At 50.3% G+C, this 27,246-nt stretch overlaps 1 protein-coding gene across 3 annotated transcripts in view; it reads left to right on the top strand.

Annotated features, from left to right (window-relative positions):
• Positions 1–26,838, top strand: part of SAMD4B (sterile alpha motif domain containing 4B) — a 37,191-nt gene extending 10,353 nt beyond the window's left edge. Inside the window, exons 2-14 of one of the 3 annotated variants that reach the window (XM_069458344.1) lie at positions 101–193; positions 2,093–2,492; positions 11,856–12,326; positions 18,330–18,569; positions 19,085–19,194; positions 19,356–19,442; positions 20,164–20,503; positions 21,283–21,368; positions 21,839–21,957; positions 22,542–22,740; positions 22,931–23,054; positions 25,146–25,229; positions 25,438–25,501. In XM_069458344.1, the coding sequence (XP_069314445.1) occupies positions 116–193; positions 2,093–2,492; positions 11,856–12,326; positions 18,330–18,569; positions 19,085–19,194; positions 19,356–19,442; positions 20,164–20,503; positions 21,283–21,368; positions 21,839–21,957; positions 22,542–22,740; positions 22,931–23,054; positions 25,146–25,229; positions 25,438–25,466 (2,367 nt within the window). In that variant the 5' untranslated portion in view covers positions 101–115 and the 3' untranslated portion in view covers positions 25,467–25,501. Of the gene's footprint in view, positions 1–100; positions 194–2,092; positions 2,493–11,855; positions 12,327–18,329; positions 18,570–19,084; positions 19,195–19,355; positions 19,443–20,163; positions 20,504–21,282; positions 21,369–21,838; positions 21,958–22,541; positions 22,741–22,930; positions 23,055–25,145; positions 25,230–25,437; positions 25,502–25,644 lie in introns of those variants that run through there. The other 2 variants (XM_069458345.1, XM_069458343.1) reach the window with 2 other exon arrangements.
• Positions 26,839–27,246: the final 408 nt, after the last annotated feature.

Raw genomic sequence — 27,246 nt, forward strand, 5'->3', positions numbered from 1 at the left:
CACTTGGGCTCAAGCAATCCTCCTGCCTCAGCCTCCCAAGTAGTTGAGACTACAGGTGTGCATCACCACGCCCAGCTAATTTTTAAAAAAATGTTTGTAGGGGCATGGTTTCACTATGTTGCCCAGGCTAGCCTTGAACTCCGGGGCTCAAGTGATCCTCCTGCCTCAGCCTCCCAAAGTGCTGGGATTACAGGCATGAGCCACCACCTATTTTTGTAATTTTTAAAGAAGAATTTAATTTTTAAAAAATGTAAGGTATCTTCTCTGTGCCAAGCAGTGTTCTAGGCACTGGCTGACTATATATTAATAGCTTGCATTTTGGTGGGAAGAGAGAAACAACGTAAATAAGATAATACCGAAGGATGCCAAATTATGTAAAAGAAATGAAATAGTGTTAATATAATTGAGTAACCAGAGGAGAGACTCCATTGGATGGTTAGGAAGTGACATTGAGCCAAGACCTGAATGACAAGTAGGAGCCAGCCTCTAGGGGAAGAGGATTCTAGTGAACAAGGAAGAATTTGGTACTAGTTGAGGTTGGAGAGGCCACAGGAGTCCTACGGGGCCCTGTAGGCCAAGATAAGAAGTTTGGTTTTAGTTTAGATTTTATTTAAGTGCAATGGGAAGTCATTAGAGGATTTTAAGCCAAGAAGGTGACTTCTGATTTCCCCTTTAAAAAGACTGCTAGGAGGCCTGTTTAACTTGGAGCAAGGTTTTGTTTTCCCTCATACCTTTCCCTGTTTCTTACATCCAAAGGGATTGACACCCAGGTCAGTTTGCTCTGTTGAGGGGTCCCAAAGGGGATCTGTGAGGCAGGTCAGCCATTGCCTGATGCACACCGCGGCCCTCCTCAGCAGGCACACGGCAGATCAGGGAGGTGTGAGTGGCTCCCTTAGACCTGAGACTGATAGGGTTCTATGGGTCTTTGTATGGAGCTTTCAGTCCAGGGCACCTCAGTCCTTTGGCAGTCAGGAGGGGAATGGAGCTGAATGTGGTTTGGGGATAGAGCCAAGGGCACTGGTTGCAAGAGAGGCAGACAGGGGAAATGTTGAGTGGAGACCTGGAACTCGAGGCGCTTAGAAAAAGGTTTCAAGAGTAGTGTTTAGAAACCAGTCAACTGAAAAATGGGCCTGTTGTTTGCCTAGTTGAAACAACTCCTATGTAATTCCTGCCTAAGAGGGGGATTTGGACACTTTCTTGCTTGTGAGTTTTTGAGTTTTAATCTGTCCTCTTCCCCTCCTGGCATCCTCTTGACTCCCAGGAGCCTGAGACAGGCTGGTGTCTCTGGAAGCCAAGGAGACTTTCTAACCAGAGGGCTTAGGTCTGGAGCAGCCTTGAGGGGAATGAAGAGGGCTGGGAGAGACTCACTTCAGAGTAGAGATAGGTGGAATTGTAGGGATCAGAGCTATGCCTTTTCCAGAGTGGGGGAGCTAGGTTGGAGGGGATAAGATCCCCTCAGCCTGTTGATCTTTGAAAGGGCCTCTGTCCATGCCTGTGCCTAAGAGCTGACAGGTACCCAGCCAGTTACTGATCAGATCCTCTCTGTGTACATGAGATCTCCACCAGGGTCACTGCCCTCCCATCCATCCCCTACCTGGCATTGTGGATCTTAGCTTGAAGAGCCCTTGGGGTCCTTTCAGCAGGTGAGCAATGACTCTGTCCAACACTCAGAGGAGGTGGCCAGAAACCAGCAAGGTCGGGGATGTCCCCGGTGTCATATGTCTATTTAGTCATGTCACCTTGGGCCAGATCTCCATTAATTCATTTCCCATTTCTGAAAAATCTTTCCAGCTTACTCTCTGCTTTAAATCCACTTCCTTTGGCAGTGTGACAGCCAGGTGTGAGGGGCAGCATCTTCTCCTTAGTCTCTGGGATGGGTCTCTGAATCCCAATTAAGCCTTTTCTCTGGATCTGGAGACTGGGAGGAAAGTTGGTTTAGTATCTGGTGTTGGCTTCATCCTTCTCTCAGGAGCTCAGCAGAACAAGTACCCTGAAAGAGGAAGGAATGAGGCCTCCATGCCCCTTCAGCCCACACTCGCCTGGCCAGCTTCATCCCCTTCATTCTGTCTGACCCCTTTGCTTCCTTTTTCAGGAGACTGGAGAGGTGTGGCTGGACCAAGACCTCCCCCAATGTGAGCAAGCTTCCTCCTCCCCCCACCATCCTTCACCACGCCTGGGAACATCCTCAAGCCCTGGCCCTCAGGGGAGAGGTAACAGGAGCCCAGAGCCGGGACCATGTGACGGCGCTGGCCCTCGCCACCGCCGTCCCCCTCACCCTGGCCCTGGGCCCGGCACCATGATGTTCCGAGACCAGGTGGGCATCCTCGCTGGCTGGTTCAAGGGCTGGAATGAGTGTGAGCAAACAGTGGCCCTCCTGTCACTTCTGAAACGGGTCACGCGTACCCAGGCCCGCTTCCTACAGCTCTGCCTAGAGCACTCACTGGCAGACTGCAATGACATCCACTTGCTGGAATCAGAGGCCAACAGTGCTGGTAAGTCTCCACCCCTACAGATGGGAGTGCAGCAGGAGGGCTACCCAGAACAGATGTCAGGTGGCTAAGGAGAGTAAACCAGCAGTGGTGCTAAGAAATGTAGGTTCTAGGCTTGTTGGTGAGTGGGGAGTCCCTGACCTTCCAAGTCATCATCTTGGGTCTCCTGGGGCTTTGTTGCTGGATATCCTCAGGCATAGAATGGGGGACTCCTTGGAGAGGATGTTGCAAACTGAGAACTACCCACAACAGAGGAAGGATCATGTAGGGTTGCTTATGTGGGTGGCTGAAAGGAACAGAGGAAAGTCATTACCAATGAAAGGGGGGTGAAGGTAACCAGTAAGTCATGTCTCAAGCTCCAGGATGTCAGAGCTAGGAGGGAATTTTAGAACTCTTCCAAAACCCATAAGTCATCCTATACTATTTTTTAGTCCCAAAGGTAGGTTGGACTTAAGGCATAAGCCACTTCAAGAGAGTTTTGAATTTAGATCCAATTCTTCACATCAGTTCCCTAAGCACTCAGTAGAGAAGCGCTTTGTGTCCCTTGAGCTTGGCACTGGGATGGGTGATCCAGGCTTCTCTAGAACCTGTCCCTAGGGCACCAGTTGTACACAGGAGTCAGGTCAGAGAACCGTCTCACAGATGAGATGACCACTGCTGAAGCAATTCTGGGGTTAGATGGAGAGCTGTTGACCCTAGAGATGGGTGGGAGAGACGGAGACCAGACAAGAGGGAGGATAGTGGGTACCCAAAAGCTACATGGGAAGGAGACCCATGTAGAATTTTTCCAAATTAGTCACCCTAACTCTTCCCACCACTTTCTCCATAATAACAGTTCACATTGAGCCCTTACAACAAATAATGTACTATCTTTACTTGTATATTAACTTGAAAAGCAGTGTTATTGGGTGGCTCTCCAGTCAGCCTGTCTGGGTTTAAATTCCAGTTCTGTTACTAGACTTGTAACCAAGGGATTTAACCTTTCTGTGCCTCAGTTCCCTCATCTTAGGATCAAGATGATAATTATCTACCTTCTAGGGTAATTGTGAAGATTCACTGAGTTAACGCACGTGTAGCACTTAGAACATGGCCCAGCATGAACTGTCAATTGTTGTATTTATTGTCAGTAAGTCATTTAGTCCTCACAACAACCCCATGAGACAGGTACTATTATTAGCCCCATTTTATGGGTGAGGAAACAAGGATGGGATGCTAGGGTTGGGATTTGGGGAACCATAGAGCTGCCTAGCCTCCCTCATCTCCCCAGGCCTACCTGCCTTGGCAACAGTCGCTTTTATTTTACAGAGTTTTCATATACAAGTCACAGAAGGGGAAGACAAGTTACTCAGGCCAGGAGTCACTCTGGTTTAATTCCCTGTGTGGCAGTCAAAGAGCAGTAAGAACCCAGCTCAGCTGCAGCAGGCTCAGAGCTCAGCCATTTCTCACCCCCGCCACCCTTCCCACTGCTCTGTCACCAGCACTGGGCGTTCTGTTTGTGGTATGGCTCTGCCTCCAGAGTAGGGGCTCCTTTAGGTCCGGTCAGTGTCTCACACAGCTTTATCATACATCCCCATCACCTCATCCTGAGCACGCAGTTGGATAACTGCTGGGTGCCAATCTTGGCTGTATATCAGAATCCCCAGTAACGCTTATTGCTATTTATTTGAGTATTTTTAGTTTTTGCCTTGGTTTTCAGAACTTGTGCTAAAATCAAACCATACAGAAGGGTGAAAAGCAAGGTCTCCCTTCCAGACTCCATGTTCCCGTTTTCTTGTTTATTTTTTATGTGATAAATTCCGTGTATATATAAGTGCATACATATTCTCCTTCCAATTTTGTCATTGTTTTAATACATATGGCCAAACATCACACGTATTAACCAGTTTCTTTCATTTACTATTATAATTTGAAGATCATTCCATATTCAGCACTTAGGTATATACCTCACTATGGTTAATGCCTGCATAACGACAAGAATAGGTCACATTTATAGAGCCCTACCTGTAGCAGTGCTTTACCTTTGTTGCTCATTTAACTCTCACAGCAACCCTGTAGGTTAGAACCTTTTATTCCTTCATTTTACAGATGAGGACACTGAGGTCTGGAGATATTAAGTGACTTGCCCTGGGTCACACAGTTGGTCAGAGGTAGAGCTTAAATTTGCCTTTAGAGCTCTTTAGAGCTCTTGACCAGTAGGCTCTACCACATGGGCTGTGTGTGTGTGTGTGTGTGTGGTCTGGCCCTTATAAACAGTGCTGTAATGAGTACCCTTTAAGCATCTCTAGGATAAATTTCTAGGATTCTGTGGAACTGCTAATTTGGAGCTGTGTGCATTTAAAATATTTGTTCTCACCACATTGCCCTTGAAAATATGCTACACTTTGCACAAAAAACCTGAGGCACTTCTCAGATGATTTGCATTGGGATATTGGGGGTAATGCCTAGCCAGGTTCGAGAACTACCACAGAATGAATTGAATGATGAATGAATATATGAATCAAGGTCTTTATCCACAGCCCCCATGTCAGATGGTGAGAATATAACAGGCTGGTACTTACATGGGTGTAGAGGTAAGAAAAACTTGGAACAAGGAAGAGAGGGAGGGGCATGTGTTCAGGAGTCAGTAGGAAGCCTGCCAGAACCAGAGCACAGCATGACTTGAAAGGGAAGGGATCATAGAGGTAAATTCTGTAGGGCCTTGAATGCCTCTTTCCTGGTAGACCTGAGGGCTCCAAGATTAAAGAAGCTGGTGTCTCCTCTCTCACTCCTACCCTCAAGTAGAACCACCCCCATCCCCAACCCATCCTATTTGTAAAAGAAAGAAGGCCCTGCTTCCTGGGCCTGGGGACCTGCCTCATGGGAGGAGCTGTTCCTCCTCTGACCGTTTCTCCTCCTCTATTCATTATGGCCTTCTCCGTCCCTTGTGTTTCTCAAACTTGTGTCATCGTCAGAATCACAGGGGAGGAAGGGTGACTGTTAAAATCCAGACTCTTCTGCCCTCCACCCTAGACCCACTAAATCAAAATCCTGAGGGGGTGGACCTGGGAACAAGCAAGTACCCAGGTTCTTCTGATGACCAGGCAGCATGAGAGATGATGCCCTGCTGGATGATTCATTTGTCATGGGGCACATGAGACTAGGAATCAGGATGCTTAGTTCTAGATCCAGCTCTGCCACTAACACCTCTTGTGACCTGGGTCAACTCCCTCCCCGTTAGGCCTGAGGATGCCCATCTGGACGGTGAAGGGGTTGTTCTAGGTACTTTCCAGGTATGTCTTGGGCTCTGAAATAATGTGCCAAAGAAGGCAGAGCCAAAGGCAAGCATACTACTTTCTTTTTGGGGGGGTCTAGCACATTCTTTTAGAGCAACAGTTCTTAATATTTAATGGGTTGACCACTCAGAAAATCTGCCCTTCCTCGCCCCTGCAAAAAATGATGCACATTTATCCCACAGACCAAATTTTGAGTTCATTTGGTCTACCAGTCCCTGGTTAAGAGCTACCTGTTACTGGTCTGACGCCCTTCTCCAGCTTTTCAGATTCCTTCAAACCAGGAGGACTGAACAGTGAAGCAGATCCATTGCTTTTTTCTGGGTTTTATCTCCACGTCCCACCCAACCAACCCTGTTACTTCCTCCAGTTCTCCAGGGAGACCCTGGGTTTGAGTTTAGATCAGAAGCTGCCCGCCTGCCTATCTCCTCAGGTAGGGCAGGGAGCACAGAGGAATTGACCTAGGTGAGTGGTCCCAATCCTAGCTTCATGTCACAATCCCCTAGAGACTTTCTAAAAATATTGTTAGGCCTAGGTCCTGCCCCAGAGATTTAAAGCTTCCTGGTTGACACTTGTGTACACCTAATGGAGAACCACATGTCTTGATGCTGATGCTCATTCTGGGTGGGCCTAGGAAGGTGGTCAGGGTACTGTCATGTGACCTACTAGAAGTGGGGAGTGGAGCCTTACAGCTGCGGAAGGGGGCACTGGCCTGGGCTATCCTTTCCTCTCAAGCAGCTGGGAAGGTGTAGGGAGGTCCTCCAGCCCAGGTGGCCTGCATCGACTTCATGGAAGCAGAACCTGAGGCAACACCTAGGAACAGAAAAGCAATACTTTGAGGGTCTCTGGAACAGGGAAGAAGAGGCCCAAAGTTTCCCCTTGTTGTGATTCTTGCTCCTTCTCCCGGTGCTGTCTTCTTTGCCTGTTTGGAGCTGTGAAAGTAATCCTGGCCCTTTCCTTCCTAATGCTGACTTGGACCAGTAGAGTGTTCCCATGGACAGGAGGGAGGAAACTGGGACCAAGGAGCTGAATTCCACTTCTCTCCCTGGTCCTGTAGCTTCCTGGGATACATTTCCTGCATTTTCTTCCCACTTCCTGTCCTCTGAGTCAGTCTCTTTATCCAGCAGGTTTTAAGCTCCTCCCTCTCTGGCTCACTGAGCCTGGGTGGGGAAACTGAGGTCAGGAGAGGGCCATAGCAAGTGAGTCACCAGAGCTTAGCCCTGATGCCTCCACCCTCCTCTTTCAAGCTGTACCGACAGTTCATCAAACAAAAATGTGGGCCCCCTGGCTCTCCCCCATGTCTGTGTGAGCTAGGGTGAGGCAGAGAAGGGCACATTTGTAGCCAAACCCCAGCCCCTCTGGTGCCTGAGGCTGCCACGATTGTTTCGCCAGCCCGGCACGTAAAAATGGGGTTGCTCTTATGGCAATCTCAAAGATATATTTGGCTCCTGTGATTTGCCAGGACCCAGGGTCATGACCTACTTAGCTCTGGTCACCTGGCCAGCCAGCCCTGTCCCAGTTGCCACTGTAGCCAAAGAGGGCACTCATACACACAGTCTCCCTGGTCCTCTCCATGTCTGTGGAGTCCAGGTTTGCAGCTTGGCAAGAAGCAGCCATTGGTGTCCTGGCATTCCCCAGTCCCCTCCCCCATCCACCCACCTTTAGAATTTCATCATTGCTTGTTGTGTATCTAGCTCTGAAGAACCAGAGATATGTCTGTTTTTGGTAAATAGCTGTGTGAAATTCCCCACCCTTGTTGGGAATCTTAAGGGGGAGGACCAGATGTGCTCTTCTACATGAGCTGCCCTCCACCTCGCCCTGGAACAGCATGGGTTCCAGATCTTCACCCAGGACGATAATAGTTAAAATGTGCTGAGCACTTATTACATGCTAGGTGCTTTGCATGATTGTCTCATTGACTCTTTACAACAACCCTGGAAGGTAGGGGCTTTTACAACCCCCTTTGCACAGAAGAGGAGACCAAGGTTCAGAGAGGTTAAAGAACTGGCCCACTATTACGTTGACCTAGGTTGTGGAGGCAGAGCTGGATTTTGAACCCAGACGAGTTTTGTTTTGTTGTTGTTGTTGTTGTCGTTGAGACAGAGTCTTGCTTTGTTGCCCGGGCTTAAGTGCTGTGTCATCAGCCTAGCTCACAGCAGCCTCAAACTTCTGGGCTCACGCGATCCTCCTGTCTCAGTCTCCCGAGTAGCTGGGACTATAGGTGCACGCCACCATGCCCGGCTAATTTTTTCTATTTTTAGTAGAGATGGGGTCTCGTTCTTGCTCAGTCTGGTCTTGAACTCCTAAGCTCAAGTGATCCTCCCACCTTGGCCTCCCAGCATGCTAGGATTACAGGTGTGAGCCACTGTGCCTGGCCTGAACCCAGACAAGTTTGCCTGTTGAATTTGTGCTCTTACTCAGTATATTCTGCTAGGACCTGAGACAGGGTGACCTGAGCTTGGGGAATCCTAGGGAAGCACATTATATACATATAGACACTACCACCTTCCAGGGGACCATCTGGGTTCAATTGTGCAGGTATTCCTTGGGCCCCTGCTGTGCCTCAACTCTGGGCCAGACTTTTTGGATCTGGGCAGGAAACTAGAAGTTCCATCCCCACCCGTCATCTGCAGCCCCAGCTGGGCTCACCCCAAGGGGCCTGAGGCTGCGCAAATTCCTTGGACCAGTTCCAGTACTCACTGATGCTTCCCAGTCATGGGAGGCCTGCCCTCCCCACCAACACCACCGCACAGACACATGAACACACATTTCCCCAGGGCCAGCTTCCATTCGTCCAAAACCACTCTCTCCTTTCTCAGCAGTAGAACAAGGTTCTTCATTGAGCCCAACCCTTGGGGCTGCTCTGTCACGTCCCCTGGCAGTACCAGAGGCTGTATCCCTTAGCCCTGGGGTCCTGGCAGTACTCTGGAGTGGGGGAGGGACTAGACAAGGCTTCTCTCTGTCTCAGATGCCTCTGGCTACCCTGCAAGGCCTAAACAACAGCAATTGAGAATGTCCGGGTAGGGCTGAAGGGGCAGACTGACTCTACTGGAGAAGGGAGAAAAACACCCATCACTGAGCCACATGCTAAGTGCTATGGGCAGACTCTGTCAGATGCTTTACATGCATCATCTCTCTAGATCTTCTCAGCAGCCCTAGAATCCCTATTTTACAGGGGAGGAAGCATATTGCCCAGGTAACTGCATGACACAGCTGTAATACAAGTCCTTTACTCTCTGTCCCTAATATTAATCACTATATTTCTTCTTCCTTCTCATCAAGAACTAAAAACTCGGGTTAAGTTAGCAAAAGGGTCTACCAGAGAGTTCCTTACCATTTGGTCCAGTGTCAGATGCATGTGAGAGGGCAGGAAAGGAAAAGGTTCTCTAATGTCAGGAAGATCTGTTCCACCTTGGACTGATCTTTAGATATGGAGATGGCCTGAGGGGAAGCAGTTGGTTATGGGGAGCGGACTGAGGGGATAATGAGGTTTCCTGGCTTTGAGTGACAAATACTGAAGGGAATCTGGAAAGCCAGGGAAGAAGAGACTTGGCATTGGAGAGATAGAAGGTTGTGGGTCAAAGTTCCTCCCAATTGTGGAGTCAGACAGACTTGGATTCAGATCTCACTTCTGTCACTTACGAGCTCTGTCACTTGGGGGAAGTGACTTCACCTTCCCAAATCTGTTTCCTAATCTGCAAAATGGGAATGCTAAAACAGAATTGAGAAAGGTATGAAAAACAGTCCTGTTCTTAGCATAGTGTCTGGCACATAGTAAGTGCTCAACAAGTGCTATCCATTATTGCTGTCATTGTTAGCAGTAGTGGTGGTTGTAGTAGCACTACTGCCACCACTGCTACTGCTACTGTTGGTGCTATGGTTAATTTTGACCAATGCTGTGGCCATAGCATGAGTTAATGACTTTCATTGGATGAATTCCTGGGCACTTTAACAGGGCTTCTTTAGGAAGCTTGGAGCAGAGAGCCCCAGCCAAAGAAAATGCAGTTTACGTAGCCAGGAGTTGGAAGTTGCATGATTTGTTTTCCTAGGCTGAAAATTTAAGCAGAATTAAAAATGTGTGTGAATCCCAGGCCACCGATTTCCAAGCAGGTGATTAAGAGGAAGAGGAGTACAGAAGGGGCATTTCTCAAGTTTTTGTGCAAGTGGCTGGCCTGCAGTGTGGGCAGAGGAGACCTGAGGTCCTTGAATCTTAAGGCCTAAGGAACTTGGGTGGAAAGACCCTCAGATGCCTGGATTTCTGAGGCTTTCCTCATATGTGCCTGTTCCCAGCCTCTCTGTCTCCTGGGCTGGGAGGTTGGCTTGTACCTTTACAACTCTGTGTGTATTTGAAAGGAAGAATCCATAGTAAGATAAAATAACCATGATACTAGTAAAAGCAACTGATATTTACTAAGGACTTTATGCCGTGGTCTTACTTAATTCATAGAGCCATGCCAAATAGGACTGATTCTGAGCTTCACTTTACAGATAAAGTAGAGCTCAGAGAAGTGGTAACACTGCCCAGAGTCACATGGCCAGTACATGGTGGAGAGGGACATATGCCATATCTCTGCCTGTTCTTTTTCATCACCTGCCCCTCTGGGGTCTTAGCCCTGTCCAGTTGGAGCCTTTGTCCCTTTCTAGGACCTCACATTAGCAGGTCTCTCAGAACTCCTTATTGTGATGTATTTGTGAATCATCACTTTGACTTTGGCTACAAGTATGAGCTCAATTGCTGAAGAGTGAGGACATAGTTGGCCTTGGCCCTTAATTGTTGTCTCTTTTCTCAAGTATTGGTGTTCTTTATTCCTCTCCTTTGCCCTGTCAGCATCATCTCCATCCTCCACACTCTGTTTAGGTCATCACAGAAGTGCTAACAAGGTTTTGGGGGGGATAGTCAGATCTGTAGCAGTTCTTCCCAAGGCCTCCTTTATGTGGCCAGCCAGGGGCCATATTCTTTGGCAGCTCCCTTCTAGGTTGAGGGAAAACCTGGTTTATCTCCACGGGACAGACTCAGGCTCTTAGATGGTAGGGTAAAAAGCAGAGATCAGGATTACCATGGCATGGAACATCCAGTGGGGAGACTTCCTGGAGGAGGACAGTAAGTTTAGGCAGTCTAGAAAAGACAGAATTTGTAGAGGAGAAAAGAGGTTCTTGCAGGATAAAGCCTTGAATCCCAGCCTGAGTGTGGAAGCCTGAATAAATACAGTGTGGAGAGAACCCCAGGGAAGATGGAGGTATCCTGAGCTGAGTCTTTATCTGGAGGAACAGGAGATGGGAAGTACCCTGGAAACGAAAGTGATATTCGGCTAGAAGTTCTTGGACTTTAGTCTGTTGGTGCTGGTTGCCACTGTAAACTCCTGGTCAGGAACATGACATCCTGATGTGATTTAGGAAGATAAGTCCATCTGAATGTATGGGATGGAGTGACGGGCGAGAATCTAAAAAGAGAGACCAGTTAAAAAACAACAGCAAGCATTTATTAAGTATGTCCTAAATGCCAAAAATACCTGCCATTCTTTATTAGCTCATTGACTCTCATAGCAACACTGTGAATAGGGTACTGTAATTATCTCCAAAATTATTTAAAGATAAAGAAGTCGGTGCTTGATGAGGTCCAAAGTGACTTACCAAGGTCCAATTAGTCAGTTGGGGAGTCCAGAACTCTGATTCCAGAGCCCAAGGTTTTCTATACTTCTATATTTTACTGCCTTCCCCAATCAGGAAGAAGGCTGTTTTGATAGGGAAAAGGGTGTAGAGGCCATGAAGTTAAAAGGATTGGGGGCTGGGGATAGATACAGCAGAAAGAGCAGGCCTGGGAGCAGCAGGAGGAGCTCAGCTTCCAGAGTATAGCAAGTTTGACTGATTGGAAGCCACTAGTTTTTGAGAACAGGAATGACAGAACCAGGAAAAGTTACTCTGGAAGCAGGGTGATTGTGTTTGATCTCACCTGTATGAGGGACAAGGTCTTGGGGGTCATGAACCAAGTAAGGGAGAGGAGAGCAGAGCTGAAGGAGTAGACCATAGGCAGCTCTCTTGGGTTTATAGGAGTTTCCCACCCTGGCTCTCCTGACATTTTCTCTTTTCCCCTCTGTAGCTATTGTCAGCCAGTGGCAGCAGGAGTCCAAAGAGAAGGTGGTATCCCTCCTGCTTTCTCACCTACCCCTGCTTCAGCCAGGCAACACGGAGGCCAAGTCGGAGTACATGAGGCTACTGCAGAAGGTGCTGGCCTACTCGATCGAGAGCAATGCCTTCATCGAGGAGAGCCGCCAGCTGCTCTCATATGCCCTCATCCACCCAGCCACCACACTGGAGGACCGCAATGCACTGGCCCTCTGGCTGAGCCACCTGGAAGAGCGGCTGGCTAGCGGCTTCCGCACCCGGCCAGAGCCCTCCTACCACTCACGCCAGGGCTCAGATGAGTGGGGGGGCCCTGCAGAGCTGGGCCCTGGGGAGGCTGGGCCAGGCTGGCAGGACAAGCCACCCCGGGAAAATGGACATGTGCCCTTCCACCCTTCCAGCTCAGTGCCGCCAGCCATCAACAGTATTGGGAGCAACGCAAACACAGGTGAGGGGGTGTCCTAGGGGGCCATGTCTGCTTGACAACAGTCAGACTGGGCTCAGTCAGAGCTCACTCACTCTGTGGCATTAGGCAAGTTGCATACCCTCTCTGGGCCTAAGCTTTATGAGGCAGTGCAAAGGCTGTGAACTGGTTTTCCCAGAGCCAAATCTGACCTATGGACATGTCTTATTAAACCCACACTTTGGTTTTTTTTTTTTTTTTTTTTTGGTGTGTTTTTAAATAAGTTTGATGGTATAAGGATTCAGGAATTTTCCCTTAAAAATAAGTTTTCCAGCTTCTCTTAAAAAGTCAAAATATCTAGCAACTCAAGGCCTCTATTCCCAGTGACAACAATAATGTGGAGCTGAATATAGGCCATGCCCTTTAAACCTGCACATTTGCCCCATTCTACCCCACAGCCCCACTTTGGGCATTTCTGATACCTCCCTGGCCTCTAGGGACATTATGCTTATGACCCTTATGACCCCCTAATGGAGGGATCATTACCATCATCCGAGGCCCTTCCAACTCAGACATTCCAAATTGTTTTATCTGGCCTTTTTTCTCAAAATCTATTTGTCAGTCTATATAAGACAAAACGTATGCTGCAGGCATTAGTAATATGAGCATTGACTATGCTAGGTATTTTTTTATAAGCACTTTTCAGATCTCATTTAATCCTCATTACCACCATATCATTAGCTCTATTTAACAGTTGAGGACACTGGGACTCAAAGAGGAGAAGTCGTGTATTCAAGATCACAAGTAGTACATGGAACTGGCCAAGGTTCAGACTCAGTCTGATGCCAGCGCCTGCCTCTGACCACTACACTGTCCTGCCAACTAAGTGGGTTTGAAAGGACTCTCTTAGTAAAGGCCCTAAAGATTGGGGTGAACAGGAAGACTTGCTATCTCAGTGACTTTTTGCAGTGTTTATTGAAATGAGCAGGATAAGGGAGGGTGGCTTTTCAAAGCCATGGTGAAGTGGCATGACCTAACTTGCGGTGGGGGGGGGGGGGGGTCATGATTTTTTTTCCTTTTAATTTATTTTTTATTTGTATATATTCATGGGGTACAAGTGCAGTTTTGCTACATTGATGTATTATATTGTGGTGAAGTCAGGGCCTTCGTGCATCTATCGCTGGAGCAATGCACATGGTACCCACCAAGCACCCTCCCATCGTCCATTCCCCTCCCACCTCTCCACCCCTCCCAGTCTCCTTTGTCCATCATTCCACACTCTGCTTCCATGTGTAGACATTATTTAGCTCCCAATCATATGTGAGTATTTGTCTTTCTGTGTCTGCGTTTTTTCCCTTAAGATAGTGGCTTCTAGTTCCATCCATGTTGCTGCAAAAAGCATGATTTCATTCTTTTTTATGGCTGAATAGTATTCCATTGTGTATATATACCACATTTTCTTTATCTAGTCCTCTGTTGATGGACACTTAGGTTGAGTCCATATCTTTGCTATTGTGAATAGTGCTGGGATAAACACACAAGTGCAGGTATCTTTTTTATATATTGATTTCTTTTCCTTTGGGTAGATACCCAGTAGTGAGGTTGCTGGATCATATGGTAGTTCTATCTCTAGTTCTTTGAGAAATCTCTGTACTGTTTTCCACAGAGGTTGCACTAATTTACATTTCCACCAACAACATTATAAGAGTTCCTTTTTCTCCATATCCTTGCCAACATCTGTTATTTTTTGTCTTTTTCATGATAGCCATTCTGATTGGTGTAAGATGGTATTACATTGTGGTCTTTTTTTTTTTTTTTTTTTTTTTTTGAGACAGAGTCTCACTCTGTTGCCCAGGCTAGAGTGAGTGCCGTGGCGTTAGCCTAGCTCACAGCAACCTCAAACTCCTGAGCTCAAGCGATCCTCCTGTCTCAGCCTCCCGAGTAGCTGGGACTACAGGCATGCACCACCATGCCCGGCTAATTTTTTCTATATATATATTTTTAGCTGTCCATATAATTTCTTTCTATTTTTAGTAGAGATGGGGTCTCGCTCTTGCTCAGGCTGGTCTCGAACTCCTGAGCTCAAACGATCCGCCCACCTCGGCCTCCCAGAGTGCTAGGATTACAGGCGTGAGCCACCGCGCCCGGCCTACATTGTGGTCTTAATTTATATTTCTCTGATGATTACTGATGTTGAATATTTTTTCATATGTTTGTTGGCCATTTGTCTTCTTTTGAGAAATGTCTAGTCATCCCCTTTAGCCCATTTTTTAATGGGGTTATTTGAGGGTTTTTTGTTTAGTTCTTTCAGTTCCTTGTAAATTCTGGATCTTAATCCCCTGTCATATGTATAGTGTGCAAATATTTTCTCCCATTTTGCGGGTTGTTTGTTCACTCTGCTTATTTTGCTGTGCAGAATCTTTGTTTAATTAAGTCCTATTTGTCTATTTTTGTTTTTGTTGCCTGTGCTTTTGAGGTCTTAGTCACGAATTCTTTGCCTAGACCAACGTCCAGAAGGTTCCCCTAGGTTTTCTTCTAGTATTTTTATAGTTTTAGATCTTACATTCAAGTCTTTATCTTGAGTTGATTTTTTTATATGGTGAGAGAAGCTGTCATGATTTAACCTCAAGGTGGTCAGCTCCCTTCAGCAGGCACTGGTTAAAGCAGGACAGGAGAGTGCAGCAGTGAAATGTTTTGTGTGCCACAGAATGGGGGAGCCCTGGGTCTCTGGTGCCCGGCTCTGTGTTACCTGGTGCACATTAGTTACTCCCAAGCCAATTTTTTCCTCAGTTAATATGGATGTCCTGGTCCATCTACCTCCCTCCCAGTGCTGGTGAGAACCTAGGAAGATAGAGGGAGAGGAGGGCATTTTCAGGGAACTCTAGCAACCTGAGGTGTTATGGACCTTGTTTTCCAGTCTTCGAGCATCACAGTTCCAGGATGGGAGGATATTTTAATAATGATTATTCTAGCTAAAAATATTGGGCACTTAGTCTTTGCTAGTAGCTATTCTGAGAACTTTATATATATAAACTCATTGGCTTAAGTCTCAGAAAAGTCACCCGCCCAAGGTAGTGTAGCCAGAATTTAAGTCCAGGCAGTCTGGCTCCAGAGTTCATACTTTTAATTATTATGCTCTACTACCTCCACCTCAAAGTGACCCTCCTGGAGGTGCTCAGACCTCATCACCCATTCAGGGTGCCCATAATTTTCTGTCTCCCCACATTTTCTGTGCTCCCCATGATGAGGACCCCAGGAGCTATTAAAAGACCAGGCTTGAACAATGTTGGGTAGTAGGGGTTTGGACCAAAAGATAGAGAAGAATTGGGCATTCCAAGTAGAAGGCATAGAATGAATTAAAGGCACTGGAGTGGCAAATTAGAGAGGACAGTATGCAGATGGGTCTGGCTGGGGTGGATTTGAATGAGTAATAGAAAGATTTAAATGAGTAATAGCCGTGGCAGAGATTTGTATTTACCGTGTACCATCCCTATGCTAAGGACTTCATGTGGAAATGGAGGCAGAAGGGCAAATGAAGTAACCTGCTCAAGATCACATAATTAACAGGTGACAGAGCCAGGATTTAAATTCAGATCTGTCTTGACTCAGACCCCAGTGTGTAGGGGCCTAATTCTGGGGTCCTTGCAGGGCACGACGAAGCTTTTGGAATTCAGGCAGTTGTAGGAAACAGGAAACCATTAAAATAGTTTTGAGTGGGGAGCAAGGATTGGTCTGTGAGGGGGGCAGGGTGGGTTTGGGGTGATGCCAAGGACAGACCAGGGTTTCTTGGAGAGTGTGAGGCCCTGGATCTCTGGCCAGCATTCTTGTTTTTATAATTCTCATGCTGTGGCTAGCCTCCACCCCAGTGCGGGGCCAAGCAGGGCTCCTTAGGAACTGCATGATCATTCCAATCAGGGTAATTTCCTGCCCTCTCAGCCTTGCCTGCCCCTTGGCTGAGAAGGGAGGAAGGAGGAAGCCAGAGGCACCAAAACAGGCAAAAAGGCTTGTATTTAGGATTCCCCAGCCCTCCAGAACCTAGAGTGTGCTATCTTCCTCCTGAGTCCTGAGTGGGGACAAAAGCCAGGGCTGAGGGAGTCCAGAGGCTGAAGGAGCCCTGAGTAGGGACTCCGGAGATCCCAGGCTAAGGCAGAGACTGGCCTTAGGGGACAGGCCAGTGCATTTGCCTCTCCCTCAGGTGACTTCCTGGCCAGGAGCATCATTATTGTCACAGATGAGGAAAGGTGTTTTGGGGCCTGCACCAGGCTGGCCCTCCTTCCTGGGCTGGGTGTCAGTGGAGCACTGGCAAGAACCCCAGCCTTTCCATCAGAAACAAGGCCTGGGCTCTGTCTCAGCCTTTCAGCTCCCTGTGGGGACCAGGGCAAAGGACTTCAGCTCCCTGGGCCTTGATGTTCTCACCTACCCAGGGTACGGCTGACTTGGAGTACTTCTGGACTCCCTGCTAAAGAGGCCCTCTTAGCACTCTTGTCATTTATGGAACTTTATTGGAAGACTCCTGTGTGTTGGGCCCTGTGCCTCATCTTGGGATGCAGAAATGATGAGGCAGGGTTGCCATCCTCCACAGGCCCACAGTCCAGTGCAAGAGGCAGGCTGCAGAGGGGGTGCTTCAGTGAGGCATGAAGGCAGAAGGGGCTGGTGGAAAAGGGTGGGAGAATGGTGAGCGAGGCAGAGGGAGAAGTATGGATAAAGGTCTGGGAGCTCATGAGAACCTGCTCTGTCCTGGGAGTGGTTAAAAATCAAGTTCGATCCCTCTGCCCCCTTCAGAAATGGGATGGACAGAGGGTGCAAAACGTCCTGTGCAAGAGAGTCTGGGTTCACTCTGAGCTACCAGGCCTCATGAGTGGCCAGTTCAAGATCCTTACAGAAAAAAACAGGAGGTGGTGAGGCCCAGTGACAAGGATGTTGAGGAAACAGTTCATGTACTTCATTCATTTACAAATACTGATGCAACAACTCCTCTGGGCCAGACAGCACTGTAATTGCTGAGGATGTTTAAGACAGGACAGGTCCCTGCTGTCACAGATCTTCTATCTAGCAGAGAATTCAGTTAATAAGCAAGTAAACAGATAACTTGATAAGATAATTTCAGGTTGTGACAGGTGCTGTAAGAAAGATAAGACAGAGTAATGTGATGGAATAACTGGGATGGGGGCTGGAGGCAGCAACTTCAGATTGAGGGTTTAGGGTAGTCCTCAGAGGAGGTGACCCTTGAGATGAGACTTGAGGGAGCCAACTGCTAAGATCAGGAGGGATAAGAAGAAAGAGCAAGGCCGGGCGCAGTGGCTCATACCTGTAATCCTTGCATTCTTGGGTGGCCAAGGTGGGAGGATCGCTTGAGCTCAGGAGTCTGAGGTTGCAGTGAGCTATGATGACGCCACTGTACTCTACCCAGGGTGACAGAGCAAGACTCTGTTTCCAAAAAAGAGAAAAGAAAAGCAGCAAGTACCAAAGTCCTGTGGCTGGAGCAAGCTTGAATGTTTCAGGAGCAAATGGGGGTTTGGGAGGAGGTGACGGCTAGAGAGGCATGAACCAAGTTTTGGGTTGTGGGAGATGAGAGATCAGAGAGGAGCAGGGGCCAGGTCCTCTATGGCCTTTTAGGTGTGTGGACGAGTTTGAATTTTGTTCTCAGCACGAAAGGAAGCCGCAGGGGACCAACTTTTTCAGGTTTGCAGTTTTAGAAGGGTCAGTGCAGTGTGGCTGTTGTGAGGGGATGTAGGAGGCAAGGGTGAAGGCAAGAAACCAGTGAGGAGGCTGTGATGGGAACCCCCACCAAGGACATTGATGGCTTGGACCAGGGTGCTGGCGGAAGAAGTGGAGAAGTTCAGGGAAGTGGATGACAGCTTGCTGATGGGTGGGTGTTGGGGGTGAGGGAATGAGCAGTATCTGGTAGGCAGTTCCCCTTAGGTCCCAGAGCCCCTTCCCTTTGGAAGAGTATGGGCTGAAGAGCCATCATGGCACTGACTGGGGGCCATGGTATCCTGTGGTCAGATCCCGAAGCCTGACCTTTTGCTTCTCTCCCACTCTGGCCAGGTCTCCCCTGCCAAATCCACCCTAGCCCGCTGAAGCGCTCCATGTCACTCATCCCTACGAGCCCCCAGGCCCCTGGTGAGTGGCCGAGTCCAGAGGAGCTTGGGGCACGGGCTGCTTTCACCACGCCCGACCACGCACCCCTCTCACCCCAGAGCAGCGTGGCCTCCTCTGGCAGTGAGCAGACGGAGGAGCAGGGCTCCAGCCGGAACACTTTCCAGGAGGATGGCAGTGGCATGAAAGGTACAATGGGGAGGGCAGTATCGGGACCCTTCTCCAGGAGCTTCTGCATAGCTTAGAGGTCAGAAAGGAGCTCATAGCTGCCACTTGCCTATCCCCCTGAGGAGGGGCAGGTCTGAGGGGAGTGGGTAGTCCCTGCCCTTAGGGCTTGAGGCAGAGCAGAGAGACTCCAGGTCCACCCTCACAGCCGCTGGTCTGATCGGGGAGGATCCCCTGTCCTCACATACCCCAGTCTGACAAGGAAGCCAGGACACAAGTAACTGATGGGACAGAAGTTCCAGGAAGACTTGGAGAACTCAGTTAGGTCATCCTAGTGCACATCCAGCCCTACCTGATGGGGTCTATCCGGGCAGACAAAGAAGTAGCTTATGGACCCTTGGCTTCCCCTGCCCCTTCCCAGTTTTCTGCAACTTTTCAGACTGCCTGTGGTTTATGCCTGGTCCCTCTCCACAACCTTTCCTTTTGCCCTGATCACCAGTGCCAAACTCGTCACCTTTCACCCCCCTCCTTTTCCACAGACGTGCCCTCATGGCTCAAGAGCCTCCGCTTGCACAAGTATGCGGCCCTCTTCTCACAGATGAGCTATGAGGAGATGATGACACTGACTGAGCAGCACCTGGAGTCTCAGGTGAAGCCAAGGGAACCATCAGGGACGTGCCAGGGGCAGCAACATTTTGGCACTACTCTTGCAGCCCAACCCTCCTCTGTCTCTCTGATTTCTATTAGGGTACCCCCAAGTACCTCAGCCTCCCATTTCCAGCTTCCTGTCCCCTTCTGTCCTAATCACAGAATGTCACCAAAGGTGCGCGCCACAAGATAGCCCTCAGCATCCAGAAACTTCGCGAAAGGCAGAGCGTCCTCAAGTCCCTAGAGAAGGTGAGGACCTGGTATCCGCATCTCCAAAGCCAACCAGCCACCCAGGGGTACCAGTAGACCGAGGGCTCTGAGTTGGCCTCCCACTCCTCAGGTCTGACCACCACTGCCCCAGCCCTAGGGAACCACACTCCAGAGACCATGTCAAACTAGTGTCAAAGGGCTCACTTCCTGGTGGCTAAGAGGCTCCCAACCCCCATTCCGTCCTGGTTTGTGATTCTAGATCTCTCTCCAGCTTTTCACTCTGCCCATTCTCTCCCCTTTGCTCTTCCATTTCTGACTAATCCTTCTGGTACAGCAGGGTGTCTCTCTGTGTGAGTGATCTCTCTTTCCCCTCTATTGTTTCTCATCCACTCACTCTCCTTCTAGATCTGCCTTGATTAGCATTCCTTTTTCCCTTTCTCTGCCACTTGCCCCCTCAGTGTCTTGTTCTGAATCTCTGATTCCATCTTGGTACATCCCTGAGGCCCCAGCATTAGACCACATCCTCTTGAGTTCTGTGGGACTTCACCTTGAAGGGGAAAAGGAAATGTGTGTGTACAGATGTGTACCTATGTATGTGCAGGTTTGGGATGCCCTTGCCTGCCTTCTCTATGTGCTGGAACCCAGGGTCCCTCCCAGTCTTCTCCAAGCCCTGTCTGACCCCTCCCCCCTTGTATAGATATTCTCTGTGCCTAGCTGTGGGGGTCTGCATGTGACCCCGGCCCCTGTCCTCCCCACCCAGGATGTGCTGGAAGGCGGGAATCTGCGTAATGCTCTGCAGGAGCTGCAGCAGATCATCATCACTCCCATCAAGGCCTACAGTGTCCTCCAGGCCACTGTGGCTGCCGCTGCTGCCACCCCTACTGCCAAGGATGGGAGCCGAGGGGAGCCACCGCTGCCAGGTGCTGAGCCTCCCCTAGCCCACCCTGACACAGACAAGGGCACCGAGGCCAAGGACCCTCCAGCTGCGGAGAACTACCCTCCTCCACCAGCTCCAGCTCCCACTGATGGCAGTGAGCCTGCCCCAGTTCCCGTCGCCGACGGAGACATCCCCAGCCAGTTTACACGGGTGATGGGCAAAGGTGAGATGGGCAGGGCCTAGCAGGAAACACTGAGGCAGAAAGCCAAGTGAACCCAGGCTTCGGGGATTGAATCCAAGTTAGACGATGGGAGCAGGGCTTTTGAAAGCCCGCTGGAGCCTGGAGCATTGCAGAGAATAACTGAGACAGGAGGTGACATGTCCCCTGCCCTCCAGCAGGCCTGGGCTGATGGTGGATGACAGTGCTTACCCTTAGAAGATGATACAGTGTGTCAGTGAAAACTGTGTGCAGTAAAGGTGATAAGAGGAATCCATCAGTCTCTCTGAGAGGGGATCAGATTCCAGGGGGTGGGGATGGTGATGCTCATAATGGGTTCAGCCTTTCCTAAGGCAGCATGACATGGCAGACTTCACACTTGGATCCAGATCTTTTCTTTCTTTCTTTCTTTCTTTTTTTTTTCTTTTTCACGAGAGACTCTAGATCTAATGGATCCAGATCTTTTTAGCTGTGTGACCTAGGACAAGTAACTCAACTTCTCTGAGCCTTAAGTTCCTCAGGCTAAAATTGCCTACATTGAAAAGATTGTTGCAAGAGTTAAAATGAGGAAGGTATTATTGACTCCATATCTGCCTTGTGCCAGGCACTGTGGTGGGTGCTTTATACACCCTTATGGTAACCCAGGTGCCTTGCCTAGCATGTAGTTGAAACTCATCCAGCCTGAAGATCCTTTCCCTCCTCTATCAGCCAGCGGGGGCTGGGGAGCTGGAGCATGGATGAGGGCATGCTGGGGCCAACCTCCTGCCCTTTTCCATATCCCCCAGTGTGCACCCAGCTGTTGGTGTCCCGACCGGACGAGGAGAACATCACCAGTTACCTCCAGCTCATCGAAAAGTGCCTGACTCATGAGGTGAGGCCTTCTCTAGGGCTCCCAAGAAGGGAAAGGCTGCCCCGTCCCTCTTGGGACCAACATTCCTTCCATGGCTCCTGCCTGCCTGACCTGGCACCACCCGCCCTTCCAGCCTTTCATCTCATCAGTGTCAGGTTCAAAGGCCTCTTCTCAGAGCCTTTGCACGCCCTTCAACTCTCAGTTCAAACATTTGCACCTCAGGGATGCCTTCACCAACCCCTCATACCTGTTCAGGTTTCTTGTACCAGCTATTCTCCCTCATAGGAGGGATAGCTTTTCATCGTTACCATTACATGCGTGTCTTCCCCCAGCCACACTGTTAGCTCCGAGAGCACTGTCATCTCTGTTGCCTGGCACAGAGCGCATGAGTGATAAATATTTGAGAGAATGAATGAAAGGCTGGAAGGGAGGTCTGAAAGAAGCACATCCCCCTTGCTTCACCCTCCCCCCCTTCCACCCCCCAATTCTAGGCTTTCACGGAGACGCAGAAGAAACGGCTGCTGTCCTGGAAACAGCAAGTGCTGAAGCTCCTCCGCACCTTCCCGCGCAAAGCCGCACTAGAGATGCAGAACTACCGGCAGCAGAAAGGGTAGGCAGATGGTGACCAGGGGACAGGGACCTGCCCTCCCTAGGCTTTGCTGGTTGGCAGATCAGTGCTTACAGGGGTAATTGCATTCTGGGCTGGGGATCCAGTTGCACTCATTCAGTCACTGGGTGACCTTATCCAGGTCGCCCAGTGGAGACTTTCCCAGAAGAAAATCAGGGTGTTCTTACCACTAGAATAGGATGCTGAGCTGGCAGAAAACAACACGTGTCCCAAGAGCAGGCACCTTGCCTGTACCTTCTGCTCTTCACCTGTATGCAGAGGGCTCAGAACTCACTTCTGAGTCACCAAACAAATAACAGAAATACCCCCCCTGACAACTGAGGTGCAGAGAACTGCTTTAAGTGGACAGTGCGGAAACCTTTGTATACTCCCCATCTCCATCCTGGGGGTACCCCCGGGGCAGGAGGAGACAGAATGTGTGATGCAGGGATCTGGTCGGGAAATCCTTGCTCAGAGCAGGCTGGTGTTCTGTCCTACCCCTTGGGGCTGTGGGAGAAGGTGAGCAAGAGGTGGACAGATGGGCTGCATCCACCTAAGCTAACACCCTTCCTTCTGCTCTCTCACAGCTGGGCGTTCGGCTCAAACTCGCTCCCCATAGCTGGCTCTGTGGGGATGGGGGTGGCCCGGCGGACCCAGCGGCAGTTCCCAATGCCTCCCCGGGCCCTCCCACCCGGCAGGATGGGCCTTCTGAGCCCCTCAGGCATTGGGGGCGTCTCCCCTCGACATGCCCTAACCAGCCCCAGCCTTGGGGGCCAGGGCCGACAGGTGAGCTGTCTGGAAGCAGAGGCCCCGGTGCTCCTGGAGTTGGGGTGGCAGTGCCTGGGATGTGTGTGTGTATCGCTGTGTCTGGGCCGTGCTTGGAGGCTGGGGGGGGCCTTTGCCGGCTCTACCACTCCTGGGTCTGGGCCTCTTCCCCACTCATCCCCCACTTTCTCTCTTCCCATGCCCTGTACAGAACCTGTGGTTTGCCAACCCTGGAGGCAGCAACAGCATGCCCAGCCAGAGCCGCAGCTCTGTGCAGCGCACCCACTCGCTCCCGGTCCACTCGTCACCCCAGGCCATTCTCATGTTCCCTCCAGGTGAGGTGCCCCACCCTTGGGATTCTGCCTCAGCAACACCCTCAGCTGGCTTTTCTCTTCTCCTGGGTCTCATATCCACTCTGCCTTCGTGACTACGTGGGCACCTCTCTGTACCCATTCTTCCCACCACTCTGTACCCATCTCCCCCTATCAGGGGAGGTTTTTTCCCCCCTCTATTTTAATTTTATCTCCCAGGTTCTGCCCCACCCCACCCCCAAAACTTCTCTCGCCTCTTATCCCCACCCTCATCTCCATATGTTTCCCTCCCTGTTGTTATAATCATAGTGTCCGTGTTAGTCTCTGTCACCATCTTTTTTTATTTTTATTTTTATTTTTTTAGAGAAGGGTCTCACTCTGTCCCCCAGGCTGGCATGCAGTGGTGTGATCATAGCTCAGTGCAGCCCCAAACTTCTGGGCTCAAGGGATCCTCCTGCCTCAGCCTCCTGAGTAGCTGGGATGGTAGGTGTGTACCACCACACCTGGGTTGTCACCATCTCTTTATAATTATTCAACTTGGAAGGGGTTGAGGGGTTGGGTTGGTCAAAGTGTAAGGTTTCAGTGGATAGGAGTCCTGCCCCTCTGCTTACCAGCATTCTCTCAGGCTGGTTGACCACACAGGAACCAGTGCACTTCGCTTCGTAGATGAGGTTTTATATGAAGGGGTGTCGGAGGTGAGAGGGCTCTTTGACCGCTGCTCACAGACCAGCCTGGAGATGGGAGATCAGAGGTAGGGCCAAGTGGGCAAAAGGGAAATTAGAGACGTGCCAGCTATGGGTCCCTGCCTTGCTCGGCAGGTAGGGGGTTAACTCCTTCGCCCTGTGCTGAGCCCACTGCTGGGCACTAGGGCTGCAGAGAAGATGAGGCTGGTCTGGAATAGGCTGGCTCTGGAGAGGTCTTAGATTTGCAGGGGATCCTAAGCTCTTGGTATTACAAACTGCCAAATCGGTAGGGGGTCTTAATTTATGAGGTTATGTGGACTCTGCCATCTGTTGAAGCCAGGGGAACCCCTCTCTCGTGTTCCTCCTAGCACGGCGCTTGGCACACGGGAGGCATCTGTAAGTGATCTTAAATGAGCTGAGGGATGAACTATGGGAGCAAAAAATAAGAACCATTCTTCTTACTGGTATGCTGTGTGCCAGGCTCTGTCACATGGCTTTTCTCCACTGAATCCTCCCAGCTGCACATGTCAGGGCTAATACTAATACTGTTTTTATCTTACCAGTCACCAATCTGAGAGAGGTCTTGCCCAAGTTTAAAAAAAATGTTTAAGGAGAGATAATTAGGTGGCCCCACACAGCATGAGCTCAGGGTTCAGATGGGACAGTGATAAGAAGTGAGGCTGAAGATGGGAGGTGGGTCTTCCAAGCCCAGGTAAAAGCTCAGACTCTCTCTTGATGGCAGTGGGGAGCCAAGGTTTTAAGCAGTGTGGGGTAGGATCAGGTCTGCCCAGGGAGGTGGGTTGTTTCCCGGATACCAGAACAAGGGCCCTTTCCTGAAGTGGTCTGGACAAGCCCTGTGGCTGCTACCCTACTTTGCCCCACTTGCCTGGCTTGCCTGCATCGTGTCTTGCTCAGAGGAGCGAGTCCAAGTGGGGACAGGAAGGGTCTTAATTTAGCTTTTTCACCAAGTACAGAGCAGGTCATCAATTAGGAGGCATGGGGCCACCCAGTGTCCAGGGCAGATGCCCAGACTGTGCCTAAGGCGACGTGCAGTCCATGCCCAAAATAGTCACAGCCTGTGTGTGGCCTCCAGGAAGCTCCCTCAGCTTCACTTCATTTCCTCTCTCTGCGAGTCAGGCTTTTTCTGCATCACCAAGCCTCTACCTTTGCCGTCGTCTCCTCTGCCTGCCATGTGACACATTAGGCCTGTCTCTGTCCTTTGTCTCTGCCCAGTCATATCTTCCATCCAAGTGTGCACATGTCTCTCAGGCTCTTGTTTCCCCGTCTCTTGCCTCTTCCTCCCTCTCCCCTGGAAGTCTCAGTCAGTGTCCCTTCCCGTCCCCCTCTCCCTACCAGCATGCTTTGCCTTCCCAGCTCGCCTCCCCACCCCAGTCCAGTCCTTACCACCTCTGCTCTCCTCTCTCCTACCCAGACTGCCCGGTCCCTGGGCCTGACCTGGAGATCAATCCCACTCTGGAGTCTCTGTGTCTGAGCATGACAGAACACGCCTTGGGTGGTGAGCATTTCCTCTTCCCCTGACCCAGCTTCCACCTACCCAGCGTCTCCACCTCTGAACCTGAGCAACTCAGAGTCATCCTGAGGGGCTCCTAGGGGAGGCCAGACTCCAGGGAGGGCCTGACTGGGATGACAGGCTACCTGAGTGCCTTTTCTTGGGCCTCCCGCCAGATCCTGATCTTCCTCCCTTCCTCCCTTTCTTACCACAGATGGGACAGACAAAACCTCCACCATCTGACGGGACCCACAGCCCAGCGCACCCATAGGCTCCCTGGGCGGCGGGCGGGGGTCAACCCCCAACGGGCTTCTCCGCAACAGCGAGGGTGGGCTGGCTCAGCTATACATTCTAATATTTTTCTACTCTCTCACCCTTTTAACTTTTGTTTAACATTGGCACATGCCTTGCTCACTCCCAGGCCCGTCGAGGGATCTCTGCTGAGGCCGGGGGAATTGGGGGCAGCCAGGATAAAGGGGACAGGGACTGGCCAGACTGCCTGCCCCTTCCTTCTCCTCCTCATCCCCACCTGGCCCCGTCCTGCCCCTGCCTCCTCCAGACCGCTGACCGCCTGCCCCTCCCTGAGGGAGCAGACTCCCCCAGAGACAAACTGACCACTACCTTGTGGAGCCTGCTCAGAAATATTTGACATTTGGGGCGAAATGAGCAGGGTAGATAATCTGCTCTCCAGAATGTTATTGAGAGGAGCTGGAGAGAAGGGGTGGGGAGAAGAACCTCTCTCTCCTCTCCACCTTCTTCCCCTTCCCCCTTCCCATCATCATTCCCTGAGGACAGGAGCCACCTTCCTCTCACTCACCCCCCTTTCCCCTGTTTACCAGAGGTTCTCTACAATTAATTTCTTAGGCCTATTTAAGATACATATTTATATAGTTCTTAACAGTTTTTCTCTGATCATTCCCTGTCATTTTTAGAATCCCCAGGCCTCTCTCTGAGCCAAGACGGTGGCACGGGGAGCCTGAACTTTATGAGGGGAGAGGGCAGAGCCCCCTCCTCCAGACCAGACCCCCAAGCCCTTCCCCATTTCCCCAGCCCTGGCTCCCCAGATGCAGAGGTAGAAGGTGGGCAGCCAGGGCAGACAGTGAGGTCAGGAAGTCTGTTGCCTTAACGTCCCCTTCCCCCATCAACACACGCCCTTCTCCACCCCCAGGTCTGCTTGGTGAAAGACTTGGGGGTAAGGAATAAGGGAAAGGGGATTGTTTGGTTTTTGTTTTTTTTCCCTGAACCGCCCCCTTTTCTTTTAGCCTTTCCCCAACCCCCCATTATGTCATGACCTCACTTAAGTGGAACACTATATCATAACCCAGAGATTCGTCCCAGCCCCAGAGTCAGCCAGACCCTCCGGTCCCTATTCCTAATGAGGGGTTGTGCTGGGGCCCAGGTGGAGGGAGGGGACTTGGGGGTTCAGACTGTGGGAGGCCAGGGTCCCCCCTATTCCAACCCCTTTCTCCCCCTCAACTCATCCCCCCCTCACTGGGACATTCTCAAGCTTTTCACACCGAAAAGGAAAAAAATGTTATTTTTAGATACATTTTATGAATAACTTTTGTTATGAATATGGCTGGTAACCATTGTGTATGTTATTAAAGATACAAAATGTTGGGAAAAAACAAAAAACCAAAAAAAAAAAAATTTTAAAGCCACCGCCCTCCTGCACTATCACCCCATTACCCAGACCTCCTTGCTCCTACTCTCCTGGTCATGGACCTCCCTCCGCTCTGAGCCCAGGGAGGGGGAAGAAACCAGGCGGGTAGGGTGGCCCTGGGGACCTGCCTCTGGGTCCCCACCTCCTCTCCCAGTGCCGGGCTGGGTGGGGTGTCAGGTTTATTTATGTACCTCTTGCACACTCATCAACCTATGCAAGTCCCCCACCCCGGCCCCTCCGTGTTTCTGTGCCTTTGCTCATTCCCCTCAAGCTCCCAGGGCTTCTCTAGTCCCCCTCCCACTAGCCGTGGGAAGTGGGATGGACGGGCCACCTCGTTTGGAATCAGCAGGGTGTCCCTCT

This window comes from Eulemur rufifrons, chromosome 24 (genome assembly GCF_041146395.1).
Source record: "Eulemur rufifrons isolate Redbay chromosome 24, OSU_ERuf_1, whole genome shotgun sequence".
In the NCBI taxonomy this organism is placed as follows: Eukaryota; Metazoa; Chordata; class Mammalia; order Primates; family Lemuridae; genus Eulemur; species Eulemur rufifrons.